The 26,470-nt window shown below is 39.2% G+C and overlaps 1 protein-coding gene across 2 annotated transcripts in view; it reads right to left on the reverse strand.

Annotated features, from left to right (window-relative positions):
* PCCA (propionyl-CoA carboxylase subunit alpha) overlaps window positions 1-26,470 on the reverse strand; it is a 303,202-nt gene that overhangs the window by 237,206 nt on the left and 39,526 nt on the right. For both annotated transcript variants that reach the window (XR_012997326.1, XM_076361576.1), the window contains exons 5-6: window positions 18,523-18,636; window positions 16,951-17,004 (exon numbers count right to left, since the gene is read on the reverse strand). Coding sequence is in view for 1 of the 2 variants with exons in the window: in XM_076361576.1 (XP_076217691.1) it covers window positions 16,951-17,004; window positions 18,523-18,636 (168 nt within the window). In the remaining variant the exon portion in view is untranslated. The remainder of the gene's footprint in view (window positions 1-16,950; window positions 17,005-18,522; window positions 18,637-26,470) is intronic.

Below are 26,470 nucleotides of genomic sequence, written 5' to 3' on the forward strand. Positions count from 1 at the left end.
CAAGGCTTACATATTGTCTGAAGCCAAACACTGAAGAGTGAACACGAAGAAATACTGAGCCTCTGAGAAAGGCGAGAGTCCCATGGAAACAACCAAGCAACTGTGTAAGGCAAAACTGTGTTAATGCCTACACACACACACACACACACACGAGACCCAAATGAAAGCAATCTTCATTTGGGCATTTCTATCTTTTGGGTAACCTGCTTTTAAAAAGCCTGATGTTATTTTAGCATGGTGGCTTTGAATTTAATACCATAAGATTAAGCACAGCTCGCCAGCAAGATGCCTTGCCCAAAAATCTGGGCAGGGAACCTATTCTTTCTAAATTCCAGCCAAAGCAAATTAAGCTGAACTTCTCTGGGTGGGATAGGTGGAAGCACCACTCTGCAGCACACCTGCTGCCTGCCTTTGAAAAGGAAATTTACACACTGGATTCCTGAGCAGCCCTTTTGTGCGAAGAAGCATGTTCTACATATACAGACATAGATACACTTTCAGCTTTTGTACATGCAAGAGCTCACACAGTATTTGGGTAGCCCACTACAAAGACAGACAGTCATTTGCCAAAAGAGGTCACAGTTGTGTAATATAGCCGCTATGGGAATTATTTATCTAGATTATTAAAATAGTATCCATGAATAAAAGTAAGTCTTACAAAATTCACGTGTTTCAGTTGGGTACCACCTTAAAATAACACAAAGAAGAAATTTTTTACGCTGAGGGTGGTGAGACACTGGAAGAGGTTGCCCAGAGAGGTGGTGGATGCCCCATCCCTGGAAACATTCCAGGTCAGGTTGGACGGGGCTCTGAGCAACCTGATCTAGTTGAAGATGTCCCTGCCCACGGCAGGGGGGTTGGACTAGATGACCTTTAGAGATCCCTTCCAACCTAAACTATTCTATGATTCTATGATAACATGTTATTTCTGCAAGAGAAATAAAAATATGCACTGAAATATAGTAAGAGATTGCAGTATCCCTTAAAGATGTTATTCTCTGGCTTCCTAAAAGATGCAGAAACTCATGTATACTTACTGTCCTCCTTAAGACCAAAGATTTTTTAATCAAGTTTTGGGACACAAAAATTAACGTACCACATATGTCACAATATCTATTACTTAAATTGAGCAACTTGAGAAGTACCCTTTTGACACTGCAGTATGGGCTGCACAGGTGTTGAATTCACTACATGCCAGCTACCAAAAATCTCCTTGAAGACAGATATGGTTATGGGCTACACCAATCTGGCTGACCTCTCTGAGTCTGCCTCTCGCTCCATAAAAAGCCAATTCAAAATTCAGACTAAGAGAACAAACAACTTCCCCCCTCCCCCCCCCAAAAAAAAAACCCAACCAGCCTGTAGGAACATCTTTTACATTTTTAGGTCAGATCCTGTTCCAAAGATCAAAGAATCATTAATCTACTCAGAGCTACTTTTGGTGCAGTAACAGCTTTACCCTAGCATTCACAGTTATCAGCCATTCCTACCAGATCACACACAGGTAGCTACAAACCACAACTCTTGCTCCATCAAGAAAAGGATCAAAGCACCAAAAAGCCACAAGATCCAGAAAGCACACAGTTCACCTGCCTTTAAGAACTGCACAACCCTGCACACAACTACTTACAGTAAGACAACATCTTAGAGCACAATTTAATCTTACTTAAATGACAAAGGCAGCAGCACACACAGCAGCCACCATTTGTTTAGTTAGCCATCAGGAAGCACATTCAGCCAGGCAGCAGGAGGTCAGAGCTAGAGGACCTATTCAGTAGAGACTAAGCCCTCATCCCAGAAGCCTGCCCCTCCATAAATCCTCAAGAGGGAATCTTAACCAGCACAGTGTTTTGACTGAAAGCACTCTTCACTCCTTCCCTATTTGAGCCATTCAGAACCAGAGAGTCTTAACACTAAGACATAAGACTGCAAATATTTTATGACAGTTGCTACTGGAAAAAAACAACCAAAAACATTCTAAGTTTAAAGTGTAAAATGTTCTCCCCACTCTTGTGCAAGCTCCACTCAGGCATCCTCTTGACTGTTTTTCTGCTGGTCTGTCTCTTTGCCATGCCTAGCTGTATCTCCAGCTTTTTGAGAGAGTAAAGAACATGCAAGTGTCCTAACCACAAGGCCAAGTATCTGACATACGTTTATCCAGAAAAAAGCATAAGTTTCCCCAGTCTTTTTGATTATGAGCTAAGAAAAATGTCTTGGCTCATAATCAAAAAGTGTCTTTGCAGGAACATCTATAGATATGTCGCAACCTGTTAGCTCATAAACTACTGGTTGTTGTCTAGTCACAGTCTCGATCAACTGAGGTTCTAAGTTACCACTTCAGATTCCTTCTACATGTTAGCACAGTGCTAAAGGCATCGCTCTTCCCAGACAACCCAAAAAGTAGCTGTTTTGCAAATTAACAATAGGAATTCCAAATTTGAGCAAGGCAGCTATGAAAATATTTCTAGTGTGTGAAAAATATTCAAATGACTCCACTTTCTGCAAACATTCTTATTTAAATATATGCACCTAATGTTCAGATAGGCTAATAAAAGGGTTCACAAGTTCTTACACAATGAACTGGCAGGTTTTATTCACAAGAATGTTCTGGAATATCTTTTGCTGTTTTTCCCCCCATTCTAAATGTTTAATGCATTCCCCATCCCCAAACTGTATAATAAGTAGCCTGAATATAAACAGTGCTCACAATACCTTAGAGAGAGAGTGGGAAAGAGTAAGCACCAGTGCTCTTTTGCTAGAGTTCTGAAGAACATGTCAGTATGATCCTAACGGGCATCTGGAATAAAAATGCTTAGTTGTCTGCGTACATATGTAAATTTAGCAATACCTATCCTTTCGGACAGAAAATATATGCAGGACTCTACAAAGGAAAGTATAATTTCACAGTGTAAGTTTCCACATAGTGCTTTGTAAATAGAGCAGCCTGGAAAATAGCAAGAATATCATTCCATCAAGAATATATTTAGTTAATCATATGGTTTTATTACCAAACTAAGCTGTTGCCACATGAAAGCATCAATTTTCCCCCAAAAGCTAGCAACCTTTGTTTCACATCTCAATTGCCAACCACAATGCTACTGCATCCCAAACACATATATTTGCCATTACAGCAGTGAACCACACACATCTTCAAGCCAAGCCAGTATCAGATGAGGCAGAGGAAAGAAAAAAGGGTGAGAGCAAATATTCAGAGATCCCTAACATCATAATCTGATAGCAGGAAACTGTTACAGCCCGTAAGATCATTTGTTTCTAGGACTCATTGCACAAGTGTTACTTTCCTGTGCCACCTCTGAATGAGTAAGTAACCTGGTTGGGCTGTCTATCTGATGTACCACATTCTCATATTGAGAAGGCCTGCCAAGAGAGGAATTTTGAGAAGAATGACCGTAAAGGTAGTTACAAAGAAAGAGTGATTTGATGGTAAAACCTACCTGAAGTAACCTTTCTAGACATCATCCTTTGCATTTTCCTGCTGCTCCATGCATTACTAATCAGTGACCCACTGGAAACTTCAGCACCCATTGAAAAGCCTGGCAGGGTATTTGGCTTTCAATTCTTCTACTCAGTTTATTCCCAACACAAGTATATTCATCAGGCTTAGAAACAACTCTTGAACAAGGGCAGCCACTCAGCAATGAAATGTAAATTACTGACATGTGCTAAAACCTGGACTTGCCACTGCTAATGAGCACATTAAAGGAAAAAAGCTCACTAGATATTACTGCAACCTTTTCACTTAACCCTGTGTGTACTGAAAGCCATAATTTAGTATCAACTGAAGAACCCATCTCTAAACAGAGAGACACTGTTCAGCAGGTGTATGCTTCCCATGCAATTCTGATGTAAAAATTATGAAGATGGACAAGTATGTGAAATGCCCAGTCAGGAATCAGTGTGCACACTGATAGCAGCCTTATTTTTAATCTAAGTTTCATGAAACTGTCCAAGAGGACAGTAAAAAAATCATATACACATCCTGACATACATAAATTGCTAAGTTTACAAAATTAACAGTGTCAAATTTTAGGTGACCAAATAAAACATGATTTGCTATCAACAGACCCCAAGGTTAGGAATTCAACTTGTAGCAACTTTTCCCTTCTTATTATGCTTACAGGGGGGTGCAGACCCTGAGAAAGGTCTTCTCCAAACAGTAGTGGCCTGCACAGTCAGGGAAAACAGCATCTTTGCCTCGATAGCATCTGTGCTATAAAAGCCCCACCAAATATACAGTCACTCCAAGTTTCAAAGCTTTTAATAACTCAGACTAGCAACGCTGCAAGAAGCAACTGTAAACTTACATGCTGGAGAAGGGGGAGAGACAATGTTTGGTGAAGACCATTCCCCCCACTCCCTTTGTATTTTGGGGGATGAAGGAAGTTATTTAAAGATTATTTGGTTGATTAAGTTCTTGAAATGTTTCTATTACATAACATTTTTGATAAGCATATAAACAGACGGCACACAGAAATTATTTTCAAAACCTAAATTAGGTACTTAAACCAGCCTAAATTAAATACCTAAAATCCCTCTCTGTAAGGTTTCTGTCAAATACTAATTCAGCTATAAACAGGTTAAAAGGTTATCAACTTCAGTTGCTCCTTTCTTCCTCTTACTCCCTATACCCCACTCCCAAGCTACCATCCCTTTGAGTTTGCCTCCATTTTGAGTCAGGCAAAAACTCCTTAACTTGATTCCGCCAGAATCATCTGTATTAGCATGAAGACTTTAATAGGAGTTGGGAGCAGGGGGGGAGGGATGTGTTTAAACAAAGCTAAATTTTAACGGAACAGGGCTGCAAAGTGACCACACATACAGTCATTCCAGCACATCCAAGGAGGGCAATAACCCCTCATGGGAACAGACAGCAACAAGCCACTGGGAGCAGTAATCTCTTCAGCCAGCTTGGTCACAGACAGAACAGCAGTCTGACCACAGGCTAGTAACCTGATCTTCAGGAGCTGAACACATGGGTTGGCATTCAGGGAGCAAGTGAGAAGCAGATGCTAGGTTCTACACAGAAGACATCACCTAACTTTATTGTGTTAATTCAAAACTTCACTGTCGAAGACAATCCAACTGACAAGTATTTTAACTATTTTCCCCAAAAACACATGCGTAACAACTCTAGCAGGAATTGCTCAGTCAACCCAGTACTCAGTTACCAGTGTTATTGATCACTATCATTCAGTCTGAAATAGAAATGAATGAAACATGCTGTGCAAATAGACAAAGCTTATTTGTAAGCCAAACTTCAAATAGAAATAAAGATAAAATGAAAAGGCAAATGCATTCATAATAATGAGTAGGAAGTATTTTAAAGTTCCAAGGAATTATTTAAAAGATTTGAAAAATAAACCACTAAACACAATTAGACAGCTGCAAGTAATCTATTAAATTCTTACTCTTACCCAGGGGGTCATCATTCCTGTTGCACTGGCTAAAGGCTTTCATCGATAAAAATTGACAAACCAGGTAAGTTACTATCAAATAGTGCTTATGTTGGTACGTGTTCATAGATTTTTTTTGTTTGTTTGAGCATCTCTCCTATGAGGGAAGGTTGAGAGAACTGGGACTGTTCAGCCTGGAGAAGAGAAGGCTCAAGGGGATCCCAATGTATATAAATACCTGAAGGGACAACACAAAGAGGAAGGAGCCAGGCTCTGCTCAGTGGTACCCAGTGACAGGACCGGAGGCAATGGGCACAAACTGAAACACAGGAGGTTCCCTCTGGACATCAGGAAACACTTTTTTTAATGCGAGGGTGGCCAATCACTGGCACAGGTTGGCAAGGGAGGTTGTGGAGTCTCTGTCCTTGAAGATACTCAAAAGCCATCTGGACACAGTCCTGGCAATTGGCTCTAGGTGGCCCTGCTTGAGCAGAGGGGTAGGACCAGATGACTTCCACAGGTCCCTTGCAACCTCAACTATCTGGTCATTCTGTGAAATAAAGATTGTATTTGATATCTAAAGCAGAAACCAGGTCCAACTGGTTTGCATTCTGCATTCTACAACCATACAGTAAAAATATGCAACCAGCCTGAAGATATTGTACCAAAGTAGAAGATATTAACTGAATGGCTAAGAAGTTATCAAGTGACATTAAACAGTTTAAATACTGCAAAACCTTATTTAACTCTGACATGCCTGAATATAGCTTGCCCTGTATCCTTTACAGCTTCCACTGTTGCTGTAACTGGTGGATCTATGCAACAATAAAAAGTAAAATTGAGATTTTCCTGTGTTTCAATGCACTTTCAGTAACCAACCTACCTGGCATATTAACAGTGATCCCCTCAACATGCAGAGGTAACTGGAACAGTTCTCATAGACCCCAGAAAACAATGACCCCAGAGAGGCTAGACAACAACCTCCTGCCCAGGAAGCAATTTTGAAACAAGTGAATCCTGTGGTATACTGAACAAACAAGTAGGTTAAGTCTTGTTGCTGTAGAAACTATTCGGATTATTTGAGCGCTTTACATTACAGCAGCAACATAACATACTGTACAGGTATTAAACGCCTATAGAAAAGTTTTAATCAAGACAGATATAATATAAAAGGAACCAAACAGCAGCATAAAATAAACCTTAAGTTTATAGAACTTTAAGATCAAGTTCTAATAATTCAACAGGATCTTAAGCACTAACTTAAAGAAAATGCTTCCTGAAGTAAGATTACAGTCAAAATACACACTGTGAAAAACAAAGCCCCCCGAAAAAAGTCCGCCTAGTCCAGGATAATAGGTCATCTTTAGAAGTGTGTTAATCAGAAGCCTTTCAGTTAACATCTTTCTCCACAGCTAATGTAGAAATCACTCAAATGACTTTGAAAGAGTTGCCAGTCATGATCATGAAGCTCATTCCTGGTCTCAGTAGATCCATTTGGGGGTCAAGTATCAGAATCTGATCTAAAAGTGTCAGAAAGTAAGACACATTTCTCACCTAAAACTCAAACCAGAAAAACCAACTAAAGAAGGAGGTGAATTAGGAACGAAGACTCAGCAGAGCATCTCCATTCTTAAGAGTCACTAAAATAGAGGAAGACACAAATACATAGTATCATGTATTGCAATAAGTGTCCAAGCTAAACACACTTCTACAAGTAAATAAAGAAACTTTTCCCCTTCCCTCAAAAGTAATTACCTCCTAGCCTTGGGATGAAAGACATTTAGTATGTTCATATCCCTCCTCATCTAACACATCACTACCAATAACAAAAGCCCTTATGTATGAAAATACAGTATGCTGTAAGATGACATCTTTCTTGGCAAGTAAAGAGTAACTTCACTAGACAGATTTTGGTTCATAACTTGCTGCAATTAGTTTTCAACTACAGAAGAGAACAGAGGATAAAATGGTCAGAATTGGGAGAAGGAAAACGGTTCTATCACACACATCATTGCTTCAATATATTTCAACTCTGTAGTAGTACACAAAAAAAAAATCCATCCCACCAAGTTGCATTCATCTTTAAAGTTAGAATTACTTTTCTTGATATGTGTATTTTAGGAAGAATATTTAGAAACCCTTAAGTATTCAAGCTACAATGTAGAACTACTGAACACAGATCATCCATCACTATAAAATACACTATTTCTTAAAATGCAGGCAGAAAACAGAAACGATTATTAAGGAAACATTGTTTTTGTTGAATTCTAAGCTGAAGCCTCATCTGCCTTGCCACAAAAGTAAATTAAAATCCACAGGGCAACAGGAATTCTTATTTCAAAGACATAACATCTCTTAACTGTTCAGGTCTATCCAACTCCATTGGTATCAATGGGACATTTAAAACTGATTTGGAAACAGAGAAGGACATCACATTTGCAAGGTTATCACACTAGCTTACATCAATTCTACCAGAACAGGACAAATTGTCCATTCTGAGTGATTTGTTAGAGTTCGTCATAGCCAGACAAGCTTGCCTGCATCATTGCAAATCAATAGTAGAATAAAAAGGTAGGCAGTGAAGGGAAATACTACCTATGTAAAAAGAGAATTACGCAGCATTATGCTTACAAGCCTTCTGTTATTGCAATGAGGAAAAACACCGGTATATACAGTTGTTAATATAATTGCAATTGTGGAAACCAAGCAAGAAGTTTTTATTCCCATAACCAGACATGGCAACAGTGGAAGAGAACAGCACAAAGCATTTCAGAAGCAACGTGAAGGATTGCTGTAAGCCTGGAAATGAGTGCTATCGCCGTGACACTGCATGTCAAGAAAAAATGAATTTTTACAAATCGGGATTTCACAAATCCATTCATCTGCAGAACTACACATTCTCATTAGGTCATGCAGAGAGGAAATGAGAAAGGCAAAAGCCCAGCTAGAACGCAATCTGGCCGCTGTCGTTAGAGACAACAAAAAAAGTTTTTACAAATATATTAATGACAAGAAGAGAGCCAAGGAGAATTTCCATCCCTTATTGGATGCGGGGGGAACATTGTCACCGAGGATGAGGAAAAGGCTGAGGTACTCAATGCTTTCTTTGCCTCAGTCTTTAACAGGCAGACCAGTTATCCTCAGGGTACTCAGCCCCCTGAGCTGGAAGACAGGGACGGCGAGCAGGATGAACCCCCCATAATCCAAGAGGAAGCAGTCAATGACCTGCTACGCCACCTGGACGCTCAGAAGTCTATGGGGCCAGATGGGATCCACCCGAGAGTGCCGAGGGAGCTGGCGGAGGAGCTCGCCAAGCCACTCTCCATCATTTATCAGCAGTCCTGGTTAACGGGGGAGGTCCCGGAAGACTGGAGGCTTGCCAATGTGATGCCCATCTACAAGAAGGGCCGGAAGGAGGATCTGGGGAACTACAGGCCTGTCAGCCTGACCTCGGTGACGGGGAAGATTATGGAGCAGCTCATCTTGAGGGCGCTCACAAGGCATGAGCGGGACAACCAGGGGATCCGGCCTAGCCAGCACAGATTCATGAGAGGCAGGTCTTGCTTGACCAACCTGATCTCCTATGACCAGGTGACCCGCCTAGTGGAGGAGGGAAAGGCTGTGGATGTGGTCTACCTGGACTTCAGCAAGGCCTTTGACACTGTTTCCCACAGCATTCTCCTAGAGAAGCTGGCGGCGCACAGCTTAGACAGGCAGACTCTGCGCTGGGTCAAAAACTGGCTGGATGGTTGGGCCCAGAGAGTTGTGGTGAATGGAGTTACATCCAGTTGGCGGCTGGTCACGAGCGGTGTTCCCCAGGGCTCAGTTTTGGGGCCGGTCTTGTTTAATATCTTTATCAATGATCTGGATGAGGGGATTGAGTGCACCCTCAGTAAGTTTGCAGATGACACCAAGCTGGGCAGGAGTGTTGATCTGCTGGAGGGTAGGAAGGCTCTGCAGAGGGACCTGGACAGGCTGGATCGATGGGCCCAGGCCAATTGTATGAGGTTCAACAAGGCCAAGGGCCGGGTCCTGCACTTCAGCCACAACAACCCCATGCAGCGCTACAGGCTTGGGGAAGAGGGGCTGGAAAGCTGCCTGGCGGAAAAGGACCTGGGGATGCTGGTTGACAGCCGGCTGAACATGAGCCAGCAGTGTGCCCAGGCGGCCAAGAAGGCCAATGGCATCCTGGCCTGTATCAGCAATAGTGTGGCCAGCAGGAGTAGGGAAGTGATCGTGCCCCTGTACTCGGCACTGGTGAGGCCGCACCTCGACTACTGTGTTCAGTTTTGGGCCCCTCCCTACAAGAAGGACATTGAGGTGCTGGAGCGTGTCCAGAGAAGGGCAACGAGGCTGGTGAAGGGTCTGGAGAACAAGTCTGATGAGGAGCAGCTGAAGGAACTGGGGTTGTTTAGCCTGGAGAAAAGGAGGCTGAGGGGAGACCTCATCACTCCCTACAACTCCCTGAAAGGAGGTTGTAGCGAGGTGGGTGTTGGTCTCTTCTCCCAAGTAACAAGCGATAGGACAAGAGGAAATGGCCTCAAGTTGCACCAGGGGAGGTTTAGATTGGATATCAGGAAAAATGTCTTTACTGAAACAGTGGTTAAACATTGGAACAGGCTGCCCAGGAAAGTGGTTGAGTCCTCATCCCTGGAGGTATTTAAAAGGCGAGTAGATGCAGCACTTAGGGACATGGTTTAGTGGGCATGGTGGTGTTGGGTTGACGGTTGGACTTGATGATCTTAGAGGTCTTTTCCAACCTCAATGATTCTATGATTCTATACACACCCTAAGTGTGCCAAAGTGCTGCTGTTGAAAGGCATCTCATGGGAAATTTAATGACTTATGATAGTCCAGATAGGCAAAAATCACTAATATATTCTTTAATCACATGCACAGCATTAAATCATTCCAGAAGTCATGCAAGCCCACAGTTCATCCACTGAGAGTCTCAAGTTGCCAGACATTACTATTTAAATCAAGAGGTTTTGTGTTTGTGTTTTTTCTAAGAACAGTTGCACATGTTAGAGCTTTCAACCTAAGCCACTTTAAGAATCATAGAATAGTTTGGGTTGGAAAGGACCTCTAAAGGTCATGTAGTCCAACCCCCCTGCTATGGGCAGGGACATCTTCAACTAGGTCAGGTTGCTCAGAGCCCCGTCCAACCTGACCTGGAATGTTTCCAGGGATGGGGCATCCACCACCTCTCTAGGCAAACTCTTCCAGTGTTTCACCACCCTCAGCATAAAAAAATCTCTTCCTTATATCTAGTCTAAATTTACCCCCCTTTAGTTTAAAGCCATTCCCCCTTGTCCTGTCACAACAGGCCCTGCGAAGAAGTTTGCCGCCATCTTTTTTATAAGCCCCCTTGAAGTACTGATAGGCTGCAATAAGGTCTCCCCAAAGCCTTCTCGTCTCTAGGCTGAACAACCCCAACTCTCTCAGCCTTTCTTCTAGGAGCAGTGTTCCATCCCCCTGATCATTTTCATGGCCCTCTTCTGGACCCGCTCCAACAGGTCCGTGTCTTTCTTATGCTGAGGGCTCCAGAGCTGGACACAGTACAGAAAATATGTAACTTTCAAAAAAAACACAAATTAAAGGCTTACTCTAAGTGAAAAACAAATACAAATAGGTCAAGACTGCCATGTCAGAGGAAGTCACCTGATCAGGAGATCAAGAAAAAAACACACTAAGATTATGGACTTTAAGCAAAAGGCTCAAAAGGAGAGCATTTTTGTCACAAGTCACACATATCTTTGGCAAAACACCACCCTGCATCTTTAAATACATGTGTATGGTTATACACATGTATATCCACAGGTCTGGTGGATATGCACCCTGAGACTTGATTTTTTTTTTTTAAGTTTAACATAAGCCTGCACTTGAAAAAAGTACTCTAGCTATATACAGCAGTTGCTCAAGATAAAGATTTGGAAGTTGCAATAGAGTAGAACTGGCATCAATTTGTTCTGTAGCATAGGCAATCTTAATCAGGATACTGATGACACAACATAAGCCATCATATGCTTTTAGCAAAGGTCTATGAAGCTTTCTACAGTAAAGGAGTAATACAGACTTCCTACTTTCACACCAGCAGATAGTTCAGATGACTCAATTTCATTTTTCTAGCTCACGTGCATTAGCAGAGGATAGTAATATCTGACAAATACTGCCCATGATTTAATACGTGCACTATTTATCCTTCCCATGGATTTCACACAACCTGATACTGCAGACTTAGATTTTTTTTTTCTATGAAAAAAGTTTACTTGGGATTAAATACAAGAATACAAGTAACATTCAGAAGCATTCTGCCTCAGAACAGTAAGTAGTCACCCATCAACATTACAGGCTCACAGGCAGAGCTTTTCTCAGTGGCAAATTGGTGACCTGTTCACCTAGACAAGTACATTGCCTAACCTTTATCACCCAGTAGCAGCATGGTCTCCAGTCTCCATCAGACAAAGCACCTTAAGCCACCGCAGGCTGCTTTGGTAGACAATGACATACTATGCACTGCAGGACAGAGTAAGAAACCCACATTAACAGCTCTGTCTGTCCCACTGGAAGGATGCAATCTCTGCCATAAGCAGCTTCTTAACACCAAGCTTCCAAAGCTGCCTTTTTTTCAACCACCACTTTGCAACTTAGAAAGCACAAATGCTAACCAGTCACATGAATTGCCAGGTAGGAAGCCAATGCATGTGGGAACAGCATGAGAATCATACCAAATGCTTCTCAAAAATGTAATGCCCACTGAATCATGATAAAGGAACTTCACCATTTGCTTACAAATAACAAAGCCATGCACAACAGTTGTAAGGAAACACTGCTGCCATTAAGAGTTTACATTTTAAAAGGTGACAATCCCATAATTAGCTGTGCATAGGGCTATGGATCCACCTGCACAGAGTTCTTCACAGGTCAGACATGTGTCCCCTTGCAGAAGTGGATATACATTGTTCTTTGTTTTACCTTTTCCATCTCAAACTTAACACCCATTTACAAACGTGATCAACCATTTCCATATACATTGTTTGCCCATTTATTTCAGACAATACATTGTTGGTTTTTAATTCCATCAAGAATGTTAATCTAGCTTCAAAGGTAAATAGAAATAGTGCTGGCTGCTTTGTTCTCCCCTTAGTCATGCTGAAAAGTAGTTGCTAAAAGGGCACAAAGGATGTATAAAAACAGGTTCCACTAGGAACTCCAAACAGGTCCGTATCTTATTCCAAAATTGAATCCTTTTGTCCCACCATGTTTATGGCTTCTATTGCAAGAAGGGGATTTTGGCAGATGGTAGTGGTTGGCTTTTTTTGCGTCAAGAAAGAGCATCAGGATAGTATTGTCAAGGCTGCATTCGAAAGAAGAATATTGCAGATAAAGGTTGCATTTGTAACCTTAAATCTTACCATTTTGAGATTATTTTATGCACAAATTCCATAGGTTTCTTGGGGAAAATACACCACAATGCACCACCTATGTAAGTAGGAACTCTATTATATACATACAAGAGACCAAAATACACTGAAGATATAAATCCTACAAACTGCTATTTTTCATACTAGACTTTGCAAAGGAATAGTGTTCATTTAGCTGATTTTTTTTTTTAAACAGTAGCCTCCCAAGGGATTTTTGTGGCAGAGGGAGAAGGGGAAGTTCATTTGTGTTTTTCTTTTAATTAAAAAGGGGAAAACTGATCCCATTATGAGCAACTGCAACACCAAGTCACCATGCATGAAGGTTTAAGCTTCTAACCATTATCAGGAAGCAACATACATAACCTCAACTACAGGAGTAAGACTCCTACTTGCTGCTAACATCAGCTAGACCACAGGAAGAAGCACTGACTCTGGAATAATGACTGTGCAACCCAGTTGTATACTTGCTTTCTCCCACTTCTCCCCCATTCCCTTTTTCACCCAGGTAAAGAAGAGAGGAAATAAAGAGTCACTGGGACCATGGGCCAATCCCAAAGTATTCGACATGTGAAGAGACCCCCACCACCACAACAGCTGCCCTGGAGGTTTGCAAGCAAGGAAAGGAAAATGGCAATTTCAGAAAAGTATATCTTTCAATGACAGGCCAACCAAAAGGCTCAGGGCTTTCTCCTTGCCACATTTCAAATGCCTGCTGCAGACATTAGTAAGAGGTGATAAGAGCTTCTCAGAAAGGGTCTGCATTAATTTTATATAACAGGAAACATTAAGCAAGCTAACCTAAACACAGAGGTCACTAGCAAATTCTTCTAAAACATGCAGGAACAAATTGTTCTTGCAGCTCTGCATAGCATCTGGCAAAAGATATTAGCGAATTTTAAAATTTTTTTTTAATGTGGCAATGGATTTCAACTGTGCCTTTGGATTTATGTCAATACTGAATATTATGCAATTATTCCTTGAAGGAAGCAAACTGCTTACATGCAAATATATTTGCATAAACTACAAGTAACAAGTTATGCACTGAATTTTACAACTTCAATGTATAGATCATTTTTATAGAGCACTGCAAGAGTTCCAAGTTGGATAGCTCAAATTTCTGAATTAAAATTAGAATGCAAAGTAAGATTCACAGGAACTATACTCACTCACACTAACCCACGTTTTGTTTTTCTACATAACAACTAATGTTATCAGCATTATCTTAAGTTTTTCAAAAGATTTCATATTAAAATATCAGTCTAAGAAATTGACCTTAGGGTTTAGGAAATCTTTGACAGATTCACTTGATATAAATGCCATGGATCCTTTTTCTGTCAGCCATCAACAGCAACCAGAATAGATACACATGAAGGGACTGAATGCACCAACTTTTTTATTGAATCACAATGAACAACATGCCAGATATTCACCTACTGATTGTTTTTTGGAAATTGTTTTGAACACAACAGATCATTTACTTGTGCTCTCCCCCATTCTAAGAGATAACAAAATTATGTTTCTAAAAAAAAGATTAGTAATTTTCAATACTCTAAATGTACCCGTCAAATTCTTCACAAGGACTGTCTATAGCTGTATGCTATTCCATGAATCATTTAGGCAATAATGAACAAAAAGACATGCTTTTGTTCAAATCATGCACAGTGGGATTACATGTGAACTGACCCTCCATGTGTTAATTGAAGACAAAGCTTTGCTTTGCACTCATTACCGCTCTTACAGATTGACAAGTTTAGAAAGTTTAGTGTATTTCTCGGTTTCCAAATCTAGGTAGTTTGTTTTAAAAGTACAGATGCACACCAGGAAATAAGCCCAGGTTTCACAAGTTTCATCACTTCTTTTAGCACAAAAGAACAAAATAGCGTATGTGCAAAGAAAGGGATAGGGAGAAAGAAAACAGAACAAGAACACATCTTTGGCAACTTCACAACAGTTTTGTAACATTTGTTACAGGCTTTAATAAAGAAAAGAAACAGCAGGACAGTTTTCCTCCTAAATATATTACTCAGGGTGTCTTGAAAAAAATATAAGCAGCCCTCAGTGATAAAAAGACAGATCGTTTCACCAATTCTCACTAGGGGTTTGATATTCTTGAGCCACTGACATGAAGGGAAGCATGATTATCTCTTAATTGAGACTTTAAATAGTGCATTTCAGAAAGCAAATCAAAACTACCTTGTTTTCTTATATTTTTAGAGAACAGAACACACCAGGTTTCTGAAACATAATTAAAAGCTATTTTGAGACTGTAGCACCAACCCAAACTTGAATATGTTTCTAGTCACCACATTATTTCAGGAATTCACTGTTCCAAAGATTTCAGTGAAAAGATGAGAAATAGGAAGGGAGAGGGGATCTACAGGAATGTTTGTATTTCTGCTTAATCCTGCCAAAAAAAGTCTTCCAGATTGTCACATCACCAATATTGTAATTCACATCACCAAATAACATCCAAATTTACATCACCAAATAACATCCAAATTACTAGGAAATGTGCCTAGTTTAGAGTAATAACTATCAAATTTCAAACTTTGACAGCAAAATAGCATGAGCAAGCACTTCTGTTTCATTAATTTTTTATTATTAAAAAAACAGGAACTGCCAACTAAAGCCAGTTATCCTGCTGGTCCAATCCAGTGGGAACACAGTTTATTATAAATTAATCCAGGAATCTTCCCTCTAAAAAGAGGCTTTGGTACATGAAGCAGAACAGTGATAGAAAGTTGCTAAACTGCATGAAAATATGCATGCAAGAGATTCACCAAATCTGGGGTAATCCCAGCAAACACCAAGTGTTTAGAATTCCTTTCAACTTTAACATCACCACCACTCAGCAACCAGCAGGATGCATTCAGCATCACACAGAACCTGCACTTGTTTTTATTTGGGGGCTTTCAAAAAAGTACAGCAACTGAGAAGTATAAAAATTTGAGATTTCATTCCCAGATAATCTTCTTGATGAGCAAGTGGTATTCTCTAACACCAAATAACCAACTAAATACTAAAGGTCTATACTACAATTAGAACCCAAGCCAGAAGAGACATAGTCAAGGAAGAGATGTGGAAACAAGAGCTATTCCTCAAATGCTAAGAACAAGAGAGCTATCATTTTATAGAATCGCATTCCCGATCTGTGGTTTTACCCTGAATCAAAAAGGTGTGAATTACTTTCAAAACCAGCAACAAATTTATCTTACTGCCTGTGGAACAAGATGGTTTTTTCAGCTATACAGTTCGTTTACTCCGTAACAAAGTTGGTAGCTGCAACAGCTTTTTACTGGAAATTTCAGTGTAATATGTGCTTGTCCTTATTCTCAGTGAAACCAATAGACAATAGCACGTGATCTGCAGTGACTATACATATAGCACCCACTCAGGACTTTGCTCAAACATTGCATGTGTAGCTTTCTCCTAGCGCCACTCAACTTTATAAGCAGCTGCATATTTCCAAAAGTTCTTGGAAAATAATAAAATCAGTAAAAAGGCTATATATCAGTTTCTGCGATATACAGAAACCCCACTGAAGTACAGAGGTTGTGAATAATTTTTATAAATTCAGACATGAAGTGAAAACAGCACCCTCTTGACTCTTTGGTCCTTTCAGAGAACACAGTTCCACAATACATGACCTCCAGCAAAGAAGCCGGTTTTAAAACAGCTTTCTATTCCCATCCTGAAAGTGCAGTTCAGCACCTTCTCAGGGCTGCTGATACAGCTGTTCACCAGCTGTGCTATGATTCACCAAAATGATCACTTAAAACCAGATACTTTTAACCTACATCATTTCAGTGACCCAGTTTTACAGAGCAGCCTCATAAACAGTACAGGCACAAGTGAAAATGCCAAAAGGTTCTTACATCCTTGGTAAAGTTCTTACAAACAGGCACCTCCCCTTTTCCCAAAAGAAAACACAGGCTGCAATTACACCCTCAAAATGCAAGAAATCCACATGCACAGAAGGCATACTGAAGTCTCCCATCTTAAGGTATCTTTTAGATCTGCCTTGAATTGGTATCTTGATTCCTCAGGTACCTTGGAATGAATATATGCCACTTAGTCCATCATTCACAACCAAGCAAATAAAAATAACTTACCAAACGTCTAGCAAATTCTTTATTTTCTGAAAGAAATCCATATCCTGGGTGTACCTTGAAAAAAAAAATTTTCAAGCTGATTGAGTTCTGAAGCCAGACACCAAATTTGCTAGCACCTTTTCAGACACTGGGGAAGGTGAAGCAGACCACTAAGCATTTAAGTTAACTGAATACCTTAAGAAACTCTCTTAACACACTGATTTATCTGTCCTAAGTCAAGCTGCGAAGACTCACTGGTTGAACCGCCATTTCTGAAATAAACATTCCTTACTTCACTGGGGAGAAAGGTGCTGTTTGCAGAGCAATGGACACACTCCCTTTGGTGTTTTGCCTTCTGCTCTTTTTAACTCCATTTTGCCACATTTATCTCATTGCAGACTTCCACATATATGCTCATCCATACTGTTCTCAGTAACCGCTATAAAGTACTCCTTATCCCAAAATATTTCTAGCACTGATCACAACAGTGGTCTTAAGGTCCACAGTCATAAGCCTCCTACCTCTAGCGACCCTTGCTGGAGAATATAGTTTATTGTCTCATTAGTCTAAGTCATGCATCCATATGTGCCTAGTTTGCTATTCACACCCCAATATACACCTAGCATAATTACTTGAGAGGGGTGTGGGAAAGTTTTCATTTTACTTTTTGAAATTCACAGAAGATTCTTGATCCAATATACTCTGATAGACAACATATAAGCCATTTTATTCCATGTTTCAAAGAGCCTAAACAACTGGGTTCTATATTCAGAAACTCAGAGGGAAGGAAATAGTTTTTTCCTTTATAGGGAAGTTTTTGGCCCCTGAAAGCATTATACCAAAACATCATCTCTGAAAGAAATTACAATGCTGATCCAAACTGTTCCAGAGTAATTGTGTTGCTCATATACACCCATCAAATTTTATTTTAATAAATGCTCTGTGTACAGTAGCTCTGAATAATACATTTATTTCACTGACAGAACAAAGAACATAAGCATGTGAATGTGACTACACATTCGTTTTTCCAACCGATTCCTGTTAAGCTTTGAATCTCTGGCCAATTTGATGGGAGAAAGGCAGAATAGCCTACTTTTACACACATAAGCTAATGTGCATTTTGTAAACATTCTGAAATAAAAATAATTATGGGATGCACCATTTACCTTAACTTCCTGCAAATAACATTTATATAATTTAGAAAGTGATTCAAACTAAGTTTAAGCAAAAGCCTTTAGACACACTTTGTAAAACATTCAAAAAAGCCATTATGGCATATAAAGGGTTAGTGCTCAAAACTAATTGGGATTTTTTTTTCCCCCAGCAAATTTGGAAATGAACTGAAGCTGCTCCCTGGTGTGAAAGCTGAATCCAGCAGCCACCTGCAGGATCAGCAACCAGTGCTGCCAGATGCTACAAAGCCTTTGATTTCCAGTAGCGATTTCGGACACATTTAACTCATGTGACATGAGCTAACTGGAATAGCATATTCAATCACTTCCCCCCCACACCTTTAAAAAAAAAATACAAACTCTGGCTTTTCTGCTTTCTATATATGAAACAGCTGCAGCAGATAGACTCATTCAGACTCACAGCTTGGGCCCTGGTTTTCTTAATGACTTCCATGATGGCATCCATGTTGAGGTAGCTTTTGCTGGTGGGAGCTGGGCCAACACAGACAGCTTCGTCCGCCATTTTCACATGAACCTGAAGAGGCAATATTCTGCATTAACAGATGCTCCCAGCAAAAATAATTACCATCATCCTGAAATATGCACACAAATCTGACTGTTTCAAAGATAATTTACATACCATAACGACTCTAAAATACACACCGAAATTACCAACATTGACATACAAGAACTCACACAATAACATTAAATCTCATTTCATTTAACTCCGAGCTTAAGTCACTGTCAAAATGTTTTATTATTCCAATATATCATTTGAATTTGATTAAATAAAATCATGACAAATATAATTTCAGCTTCCTATACTGATCATCTATATGTAAATTCAGACTAAAAACTACTTTGTTACATGTAACCAGGGTAGTCTAATATCTTAATACTTAATAACAAACATTCATGACCAGTTCTAAGCAGGCTCCCCAGGAAGTTGGGGATAATTAGAGTGAATTGAATGAAGGGATGCAGTGAGTGTCCCTGCACAGCATCAGGTCAGCACCATGCACAAATTAAAGCCTATGACTAAAGAGTTCAATATCACTACACATGAACCAGAAAATCTTGAGAATTATTTAAGCAGGCTCATGTTTGATTCCTAATCCATTGTATCCTCATTTATATGCATTTGCCAAACATTTTTAGTCAAATCTGAACTATACAAAAGGGACAAACATTTCCAACATTTTACCAGGAATAATAAAATAGCTAGGTTAGAAGTTAGGTTTGAAGTTAGAAGTCTACTTACAACTCATATGCATGCTTACCTTGAAGAAAAAGTTAAAGTTTAGTTAGATTGGTCTTCAACACATTTTCAGAGTTCAGAATACTTTTCCTTTAAAGTAAGATACACACATACCCGAGAAACAAAACAATCGGTTTTTCATCATTCTACTCTCCTTTTGTAAGCTCCCTTTCAGTATGTATTTAAGAAAGCATGCCATTGCTTAAACTGTGTAAGATCATATTAGCTGTGTCAGTAAGACTTGTTATACTGACAGTTTGACATTTCCAATGCTTACCAATTTTAAAAGCTATTTTTATGAAATATTTTATATCATCTTCAGCATTCAAAATTGAGAATACATTGTTTAAAAAGTGTGTTTTTAGAATACAAGTATTCACATATGCGAAACTTAAAGTATTTTTAGTTTATGAACACAAGATTTTGTTCTTTGTGAAAAGGAATTTTATTTGCAAGTAGCATGAAGGCTGTCACATATGACAAACTAAGGTTAGAAGTACTGTAGCCTGCATATACTATTGGCTCATTCAGAAGAAATGAGGCCAAAAAAAAATCTAGAAACAGTGACAAGCAGTAGTCAAACAGTATTTTGAATAATATAATGAGAAATAAGTATTCAGATGAGTATAACAAACATGTGTAACAACCACAGGAGTCACTAATTAAGCATTTTACTTTTTTATTAATTTTTATTGACATTTTTCTGAACTTTGCAAAAGTTAATCCTACCACCAGGAAGGAAAATTAACTCGCACCACTTAGTTCCAAGTTCCTTTCTGGGGGCATCTCTTAAATAGCTTCTGAATTTGCTGTATATTTGAGTATCTGAGAGTTCACATAACCTCCTGGAATTGCCATGCATTTCACATTTGAATTATTGCTTCTGTAAAGTCACAATAGTTTTATTTTACCACTACAGCATTAGCCTCACATTAAAAACAAAGCAAAACCAAAAACCCCCAAGCACTAGCGCAGACAATCATGCAGCAGATTTTAATGCTTTTTAGTAAGTACACCTCAGCAACTTAAGCCAGTAATCCATTTTGATCAAATGCTATCAAGATTAGCTTGTCTGTCATCCTTCCTGGAGCACTAAGTACAAGAAACAGCATGGGCCTTGGATACCCTTATTTGCATGATTGATTTATATGCTTAAAGTTGTTGTTTTGAATTCCAGCATGCTTTACATGTCTAAACAAAGTTATTCAAGCTTAAGCATAGTTAAGCATGTATGTTTTACAAAACCAAAGGCTTCCTTATAGAAAAGGACTAACTTAAGATAGTTAGCTATTTTTAGGTATCAAGAGAAAAACCCCACACCCACATGCTTCTCACACTGAGACACCAAAAGTCCTACTAGTACCAAAAGCAGCCCGAGAAGATACTGCAAAACCATTGATTTTATACATATAACTAGTCTTGTGCACTTCCTCCCCCACCATTTTCTCCCTCCTTCTGAAATGTTTCATTGTTACTTCAACTCTTTGGAGTTTTGACTCTTCCTTTCCCACATTCCCCTGTAACCTGGCAAATCCATTCCTCCTTATTTACCTTACTGCAAGTTGTTAGCGCCTTCTCTAGTTCAGTGACAGTTCAGCCTTGCATACACTCTAATATACCACACGTGGATATAACAGAACAGTAGCCATATCACATTCACATTACCTGACACGCTGCTACAGAGCACCAAGCAAATCTCTCAAGAACAAGAAAGAAGTCTCCATTCTTCCCCATAGTTCAAAACCTCCAGATTTTCAGGTTCCAGTGACAGCTCTTCAATCTATGGATCCTTCTCATATCTACTTTTTTTTATAAATGATCACTTCTCATATCTACGTTTTAATAAATTATTAAACCAGTCCACATATAATCTGAAAAATAGAGATCTTAGTAATTCATAATTCCCCTCTCTAAGCATTTAATTTATTTCACAATGCACTGTAGTTTATGAAGAATACTCCAAATACAAATATTACCCATACCATAACACAAATACTACAGAATTTACAGTATAGTATACAGAAACATAATTACACTAACCATCATTACTAGCAAACATCACAAGAGCCATCATTTGAATCTACATTACCATGTGGCACATAATTCACACCACAATTCAGTAAACCTTTTTCCTCTGCAGAAGCTGACTTATAATGCAGTATTTCTAGACAGTCCAAAGAATCCAGCAACTCCCTTTCCTCAAGCACAAGTTTCAAATATATTTATTTTCAGATTCAAGGGTTGCTTAAGTGCTTGACTTAAACCACACAGTCCTAGGTATTCAAAAGTTGTCCCTAACTTACTACAGCTAAAACTTCAAAAGTGTAATTTCTCCCTTTTCTGTTTTAGTTTACAAAAACAATGTCAACAAAACAAAGAAGCAAGTCCCAGGAGGTTCTTGAAGAAATGCAGTTCCTTCATAAATATTAGAATTGACTCTACAATCTCAAGCATGAATGGATAACAAAGGCTGGGAAAGCAGACAAACTTTAAAGTGCTAAATGGTTTATACTGCAAGTTTTAATCACATTGGGATACCTGTGCCTCAAAAGATATATTTCAAGCAGCTACAAGGACCTGTTATGTTAGAGAACACAAACAACTAGAAATCCTGAAAAGACACATCTTATTTGTGTAAAAGCAGTTTAATTTCTGTAAGTAGTATATTTCATAAGGGCTAATTATATTGCAGAAATAAGACAAGAGATTCACCAAAACCTACCAAATCATCATTTTACAGAACCTCCACTTAATTCAAAAAACTACAGACTAAATTTAGTCATCTGAATCCCTGTATAGGTTTGTTACACCTTTGGAAATCCAAACCCAAATCAGTAACAAACACCCAGCCAGCTCATCACAGCCTCCTCAGCTCTGCACCTTTGACAAATAAGCTACTAATACTACTCTGGATTTACCAAGGAATCCTAGCAGAACATTAGAATGAATACTCTTAAATAGTGTAACTACTTTTGGATTAAGGTACAAAGACAACTGGACACAATTTGAAGTACAACAATGATTTTATTGCACAATTCTTCATGACCACATACAGATACAAGAACTAGCTCAAGTCCAACAAGCCTATTAATTTAGAAGCAAACTGCACAAAAATGGCCACCTGTTTCCAAAGCTAGTTTAGGTCCAGGAGCCACCTTCACGGCAAGGCACCTAAACCAGTAAATCCTGCCAGGTCTTTACACAAGAACAGCTTTGTGTTTCTTCACCACATTTCCAGCAAAGAGGCACGTAAAGCGAGGAGTCCATCAGGGCTGATTAGCCAGCCATTTTCAACCTGGACTGGTTCCAAGCACTGCTCCAGGCTTCAGCAGCTCTCAGGGTGGAGTGTACGATAAGGGGTAATAGCAGCAGTGACTGGTTTTGGAGATCTTTCTTCTACATTGTGTTTCAGGAGGATTTATAAACCAGGTTTGGTGCCAGGGCTTGGCATCACATCCCAGAGGAGAAATATCTCCGTAACCCAAAATTGTGGATATAAGCACCACAAAAATACTCAATATCCACTTTGCAAGAGATAACCTGATTTAGAAGGGCTGCACTGAATCAGAGTTAGTAAGTGCCCAAATTACCTAGATTATGTTAGCTCTCCTTTAGCTAAGGAGGGTGGCACATGTACTCATTTGCCAGCAGCATGCTCTCTTGCCCAGCCATACTCTGAATTTACTGAAATATCCCCTTAATCAAACCTGTATCCCAAATAATAATTTTGAGATCAAAATGAATAGCTTACTACCTAAGATATACATAGCACTCCTAGAGAAGTTCTAACACAGCAGAATCAAGGTAACCTTCTCCAGGAGTCATTCAGCTGCTGCAGATTGCTAGTTGAAATCTATATTACAAACAAGTCATACTTACATATGCATGCCCCTCAACATTTAAACACAGAAAAGTTTTCTTGATATAGAAATAGAATGGATGAAAAATTATTTTAAGGCAAAGAGCTAAAACACTTCAGTGCATATGCAATCTATAAAACAATCGAAGACACTAGGATAATTTACAGATCTCCAGCATTATAATTATTCAACAACTCCAGAGTTTATTACCTTCTTATGGATCTGGTTCATGACAGAAGTGCTTTTCTCCCCAGTTTATTTTAGTGATTCTCATCTACCAATTCCAAAAAGTAAAGGCTGACTTTGTCATGAGAGCCAACGGAGGAACAAAAAAAAAAATACATCTACATGTGTTTCCAGAGTGCTTAATATCACCCACATAGTTTCCACAGATGATTTTATATACCTTCAGCAGTTTCTGATGTTTATCATGTGACAGATGCCATTTACTTCAGTGTAAATGCCTAATTAACACATACACACATGCACACTCACTCCCCCCACTCCTCCATTTCTGAGGAGGTAAAAGTCTGGGATCCCCCAGCGTCCCAGTTTTTCAGAGTAGGTCACCCTACACATCCCCAGGTCTCAACACAAGCTGATATTCATGCAGCAGAGACAGTTATACTGAGTTGCAAGATGCATTTTTCCCCCCCAATTCTTCTGTACTGTTTCAGAATTTATATATAGGGAAACTGTTATATCTGCATATGCAGTGTTAATCAAACCTAAGAAGCAATTAAAAAACCCTCAATGAAGAGAACACTTCTGTTTGGTACACTAGATAAGATCTTGAGCATTGTTTAGACAAAGAAATCTAATCAAACAAGTCATTCTCCTTTTATAGCTCAAATCAATATTACACATTGGAACAACATCCGTTGGTGTAAGTGGATTCACTTAATTGACCCAAACTGCATAATACTGCTCAGCAAGACAAATCACAATTAGCTCAACCCATAAAATAGGGCTAATGAGTAAATCCTTTGTAAGGTAGCTAAAAAAAACAACCGCCTCAAATCTTGCCAGTACCACTGCCGAGACAGACAAAACAGAACAAAAAGCTTGTGGCATTGAATAGTCTTGAATTTTAAAAAAAAAAAAAACAAGTGGATGCAAAAAAGGTTCAAATTTACTCCTTTGCCAAAAACAGATCTTTTATCTGACCTAAGTCTCTTTAGCAGCTTCACGCTAAAATACACACACCGATAATACATTGAGTCTGTGCACATAGTGAGCGTGAGGTATTCATACAGCCTTTAAAGTGCTATCTGCAAAGAAATACTTCCACATGATTACAGCATTTAACCCTAAAATGAAATAATGGAAACATTTCTAAACCACATGAAAAGCAGAACTGTGAAAGCCATAAATAGCATAAGTATCCCACATTTTTCACATTTATTTTTACTCAGCATTTCATAAACCTAAATAAAAATTTATGCAAAGAAACAAGTCAACCTACAGAGTCAGCATAAGTAGGTTTCTCTGCAAGCCTATTTTAAAACTTTTTTTTTAATTTGATGGCCCACAAATAGTTATGTGAGGACTAAGGTAGAACAATCGTTCGGTGGCCTTCAAACATTTGGTTTGGTGAAGGATATTTACTTACAGTCCCCTCCAAGTCTACAATGACTCTCAAAACAGCCCATCTGTTAGCATCCACAGGATTAGATCCTGGGTTAGCATACACCAGCCAAGGAAAAAAAAAAAATGTATATATTAGCACCCTTTCCTCTACTCCCCCCTTCCTGCCCTTCGGTTTGCCAACTGGTCAAAACTTGAAGACAGCAATAGCCTCACCAACTAGTGGCCTGAAAAATCCACAGATTTCAACTAAAATTAAAATGGAAGGATCCAGGTTGAACTGATCAGTCTTTAAAAGAAGAGAAACACCAACCAGACAAGGAAGACTGCATTACTAATCAAGACTAAGAGAATGCTCTTTTCAACACACAGATTTTCATCTGTTCACATTCTCATTTATAAACATGAATTTATTTTTGTAACCTTAAAAAAAGAAAAAGTAATCTCAAAATTCTCTCCCCCATGAACAAAGCTCTGGAACTTGGTTGGCTGCTAAAAAGACACAATTTTACTTGACAAAGACCTCATCAACAAGAAAGGACTCCCCATTGTATCTAGAGGCCTGATCATTAGTACTGTGAAAAACAGACTATGCTAAGGCTGTCATGCAGTGATACTCTGAAACTGAGTTCTGTTTGCTGGGACAAGCAAGGAAATGCCTCCAGAATCCTGAAGACATTACAGATAAGAATCTAAAGGAGAGTCTTCCAGAATGGCTTTTGCTCCTAAAGCCTTTTCCTATATGCTTATTCTTTGGCAGAAAATTCCCCAGTGAAGCAACCTTCTAGAATACTGATAGGAAAGAAGCCTTCTCCATCAAAGTTTTATTGCAAGTGCTTACTGCATTTTACCCTCCAAAATAGTAAAGACCAGGAACTACTAACTTAGTGCCTCATACAAACTTAAGACCACAGAACTGAAGTTTAGCCAGATCTGAGTAGCTGAATGTTGGGAAGACCACACAATTAGGCTGACTAAAACAAGGTGGTGGTTTTTTTGGCCAGACATTGAAAATTGAAAGTATGGTGTTTGTCTCTATAGTATGTTCTTTTGGACCTTTTCTAGGAAACTTTGTCTCCACAGGCTACTATTCAGAAGAATTCAATCATTCTTAAAATGAGACTTCTTTAGCCTATCAAGCCTATCTGCAGATAACCAACAAGTACAAATAAAAGGTTGCTTAAGTTCTTTTCAAGTTCAAGCAGCTTTTCTTTTTGAGAGCAAAACCTGCTTAAAGCTCTAGAAGACAAAAAAAGCTAGTCTGTCACAGTTAATAGCCAATAAGATTAATTTGTCTGCTATTGAAAATTTGGCAGAATTATATGGCTGGTTTGTATCACAACCTTCCACACGTTTTAGTCAACACCAACCAGGAACAATCAATCTTTCTTTGGTAGAATAACTGAAAGAGTAGAAGTGGAAAGAGGTAGATCAGTCATCTTGTTTACTAAATCTACCTTTGGATGAACTGCAGGATTAACAGAGGTAGAGGAATCAGGAGGGAAAACCCACAACATCCCATTCTTAAACTCCAACTCACTGCACCAATAGCAAAAAAACTTCTCACAATCCTGAGGGAAAAGCATTCCCCTTGTCTCCTTCCACTCATGGCTCCCTTCGATAGGGTGCAGCAGCTACCAAGTTTCTTCACCCAAGTGAAGATT

The sequence above is a fragment of the Aptenodytes patagonicus genome, chromosome 1, assembly GCF_965638725.1.
Source record: "Aptenodytes patagonicus chromosome 1, bAptPat1.pri.cur, whole genome shotgun sequence".
Lineage (NCBI taxonomy): Eukaryota > Metazoa > Chordata > Aves > Sphenisciformes > Spheniscidae > Aptenodytes > Aptenodytes patagonicus.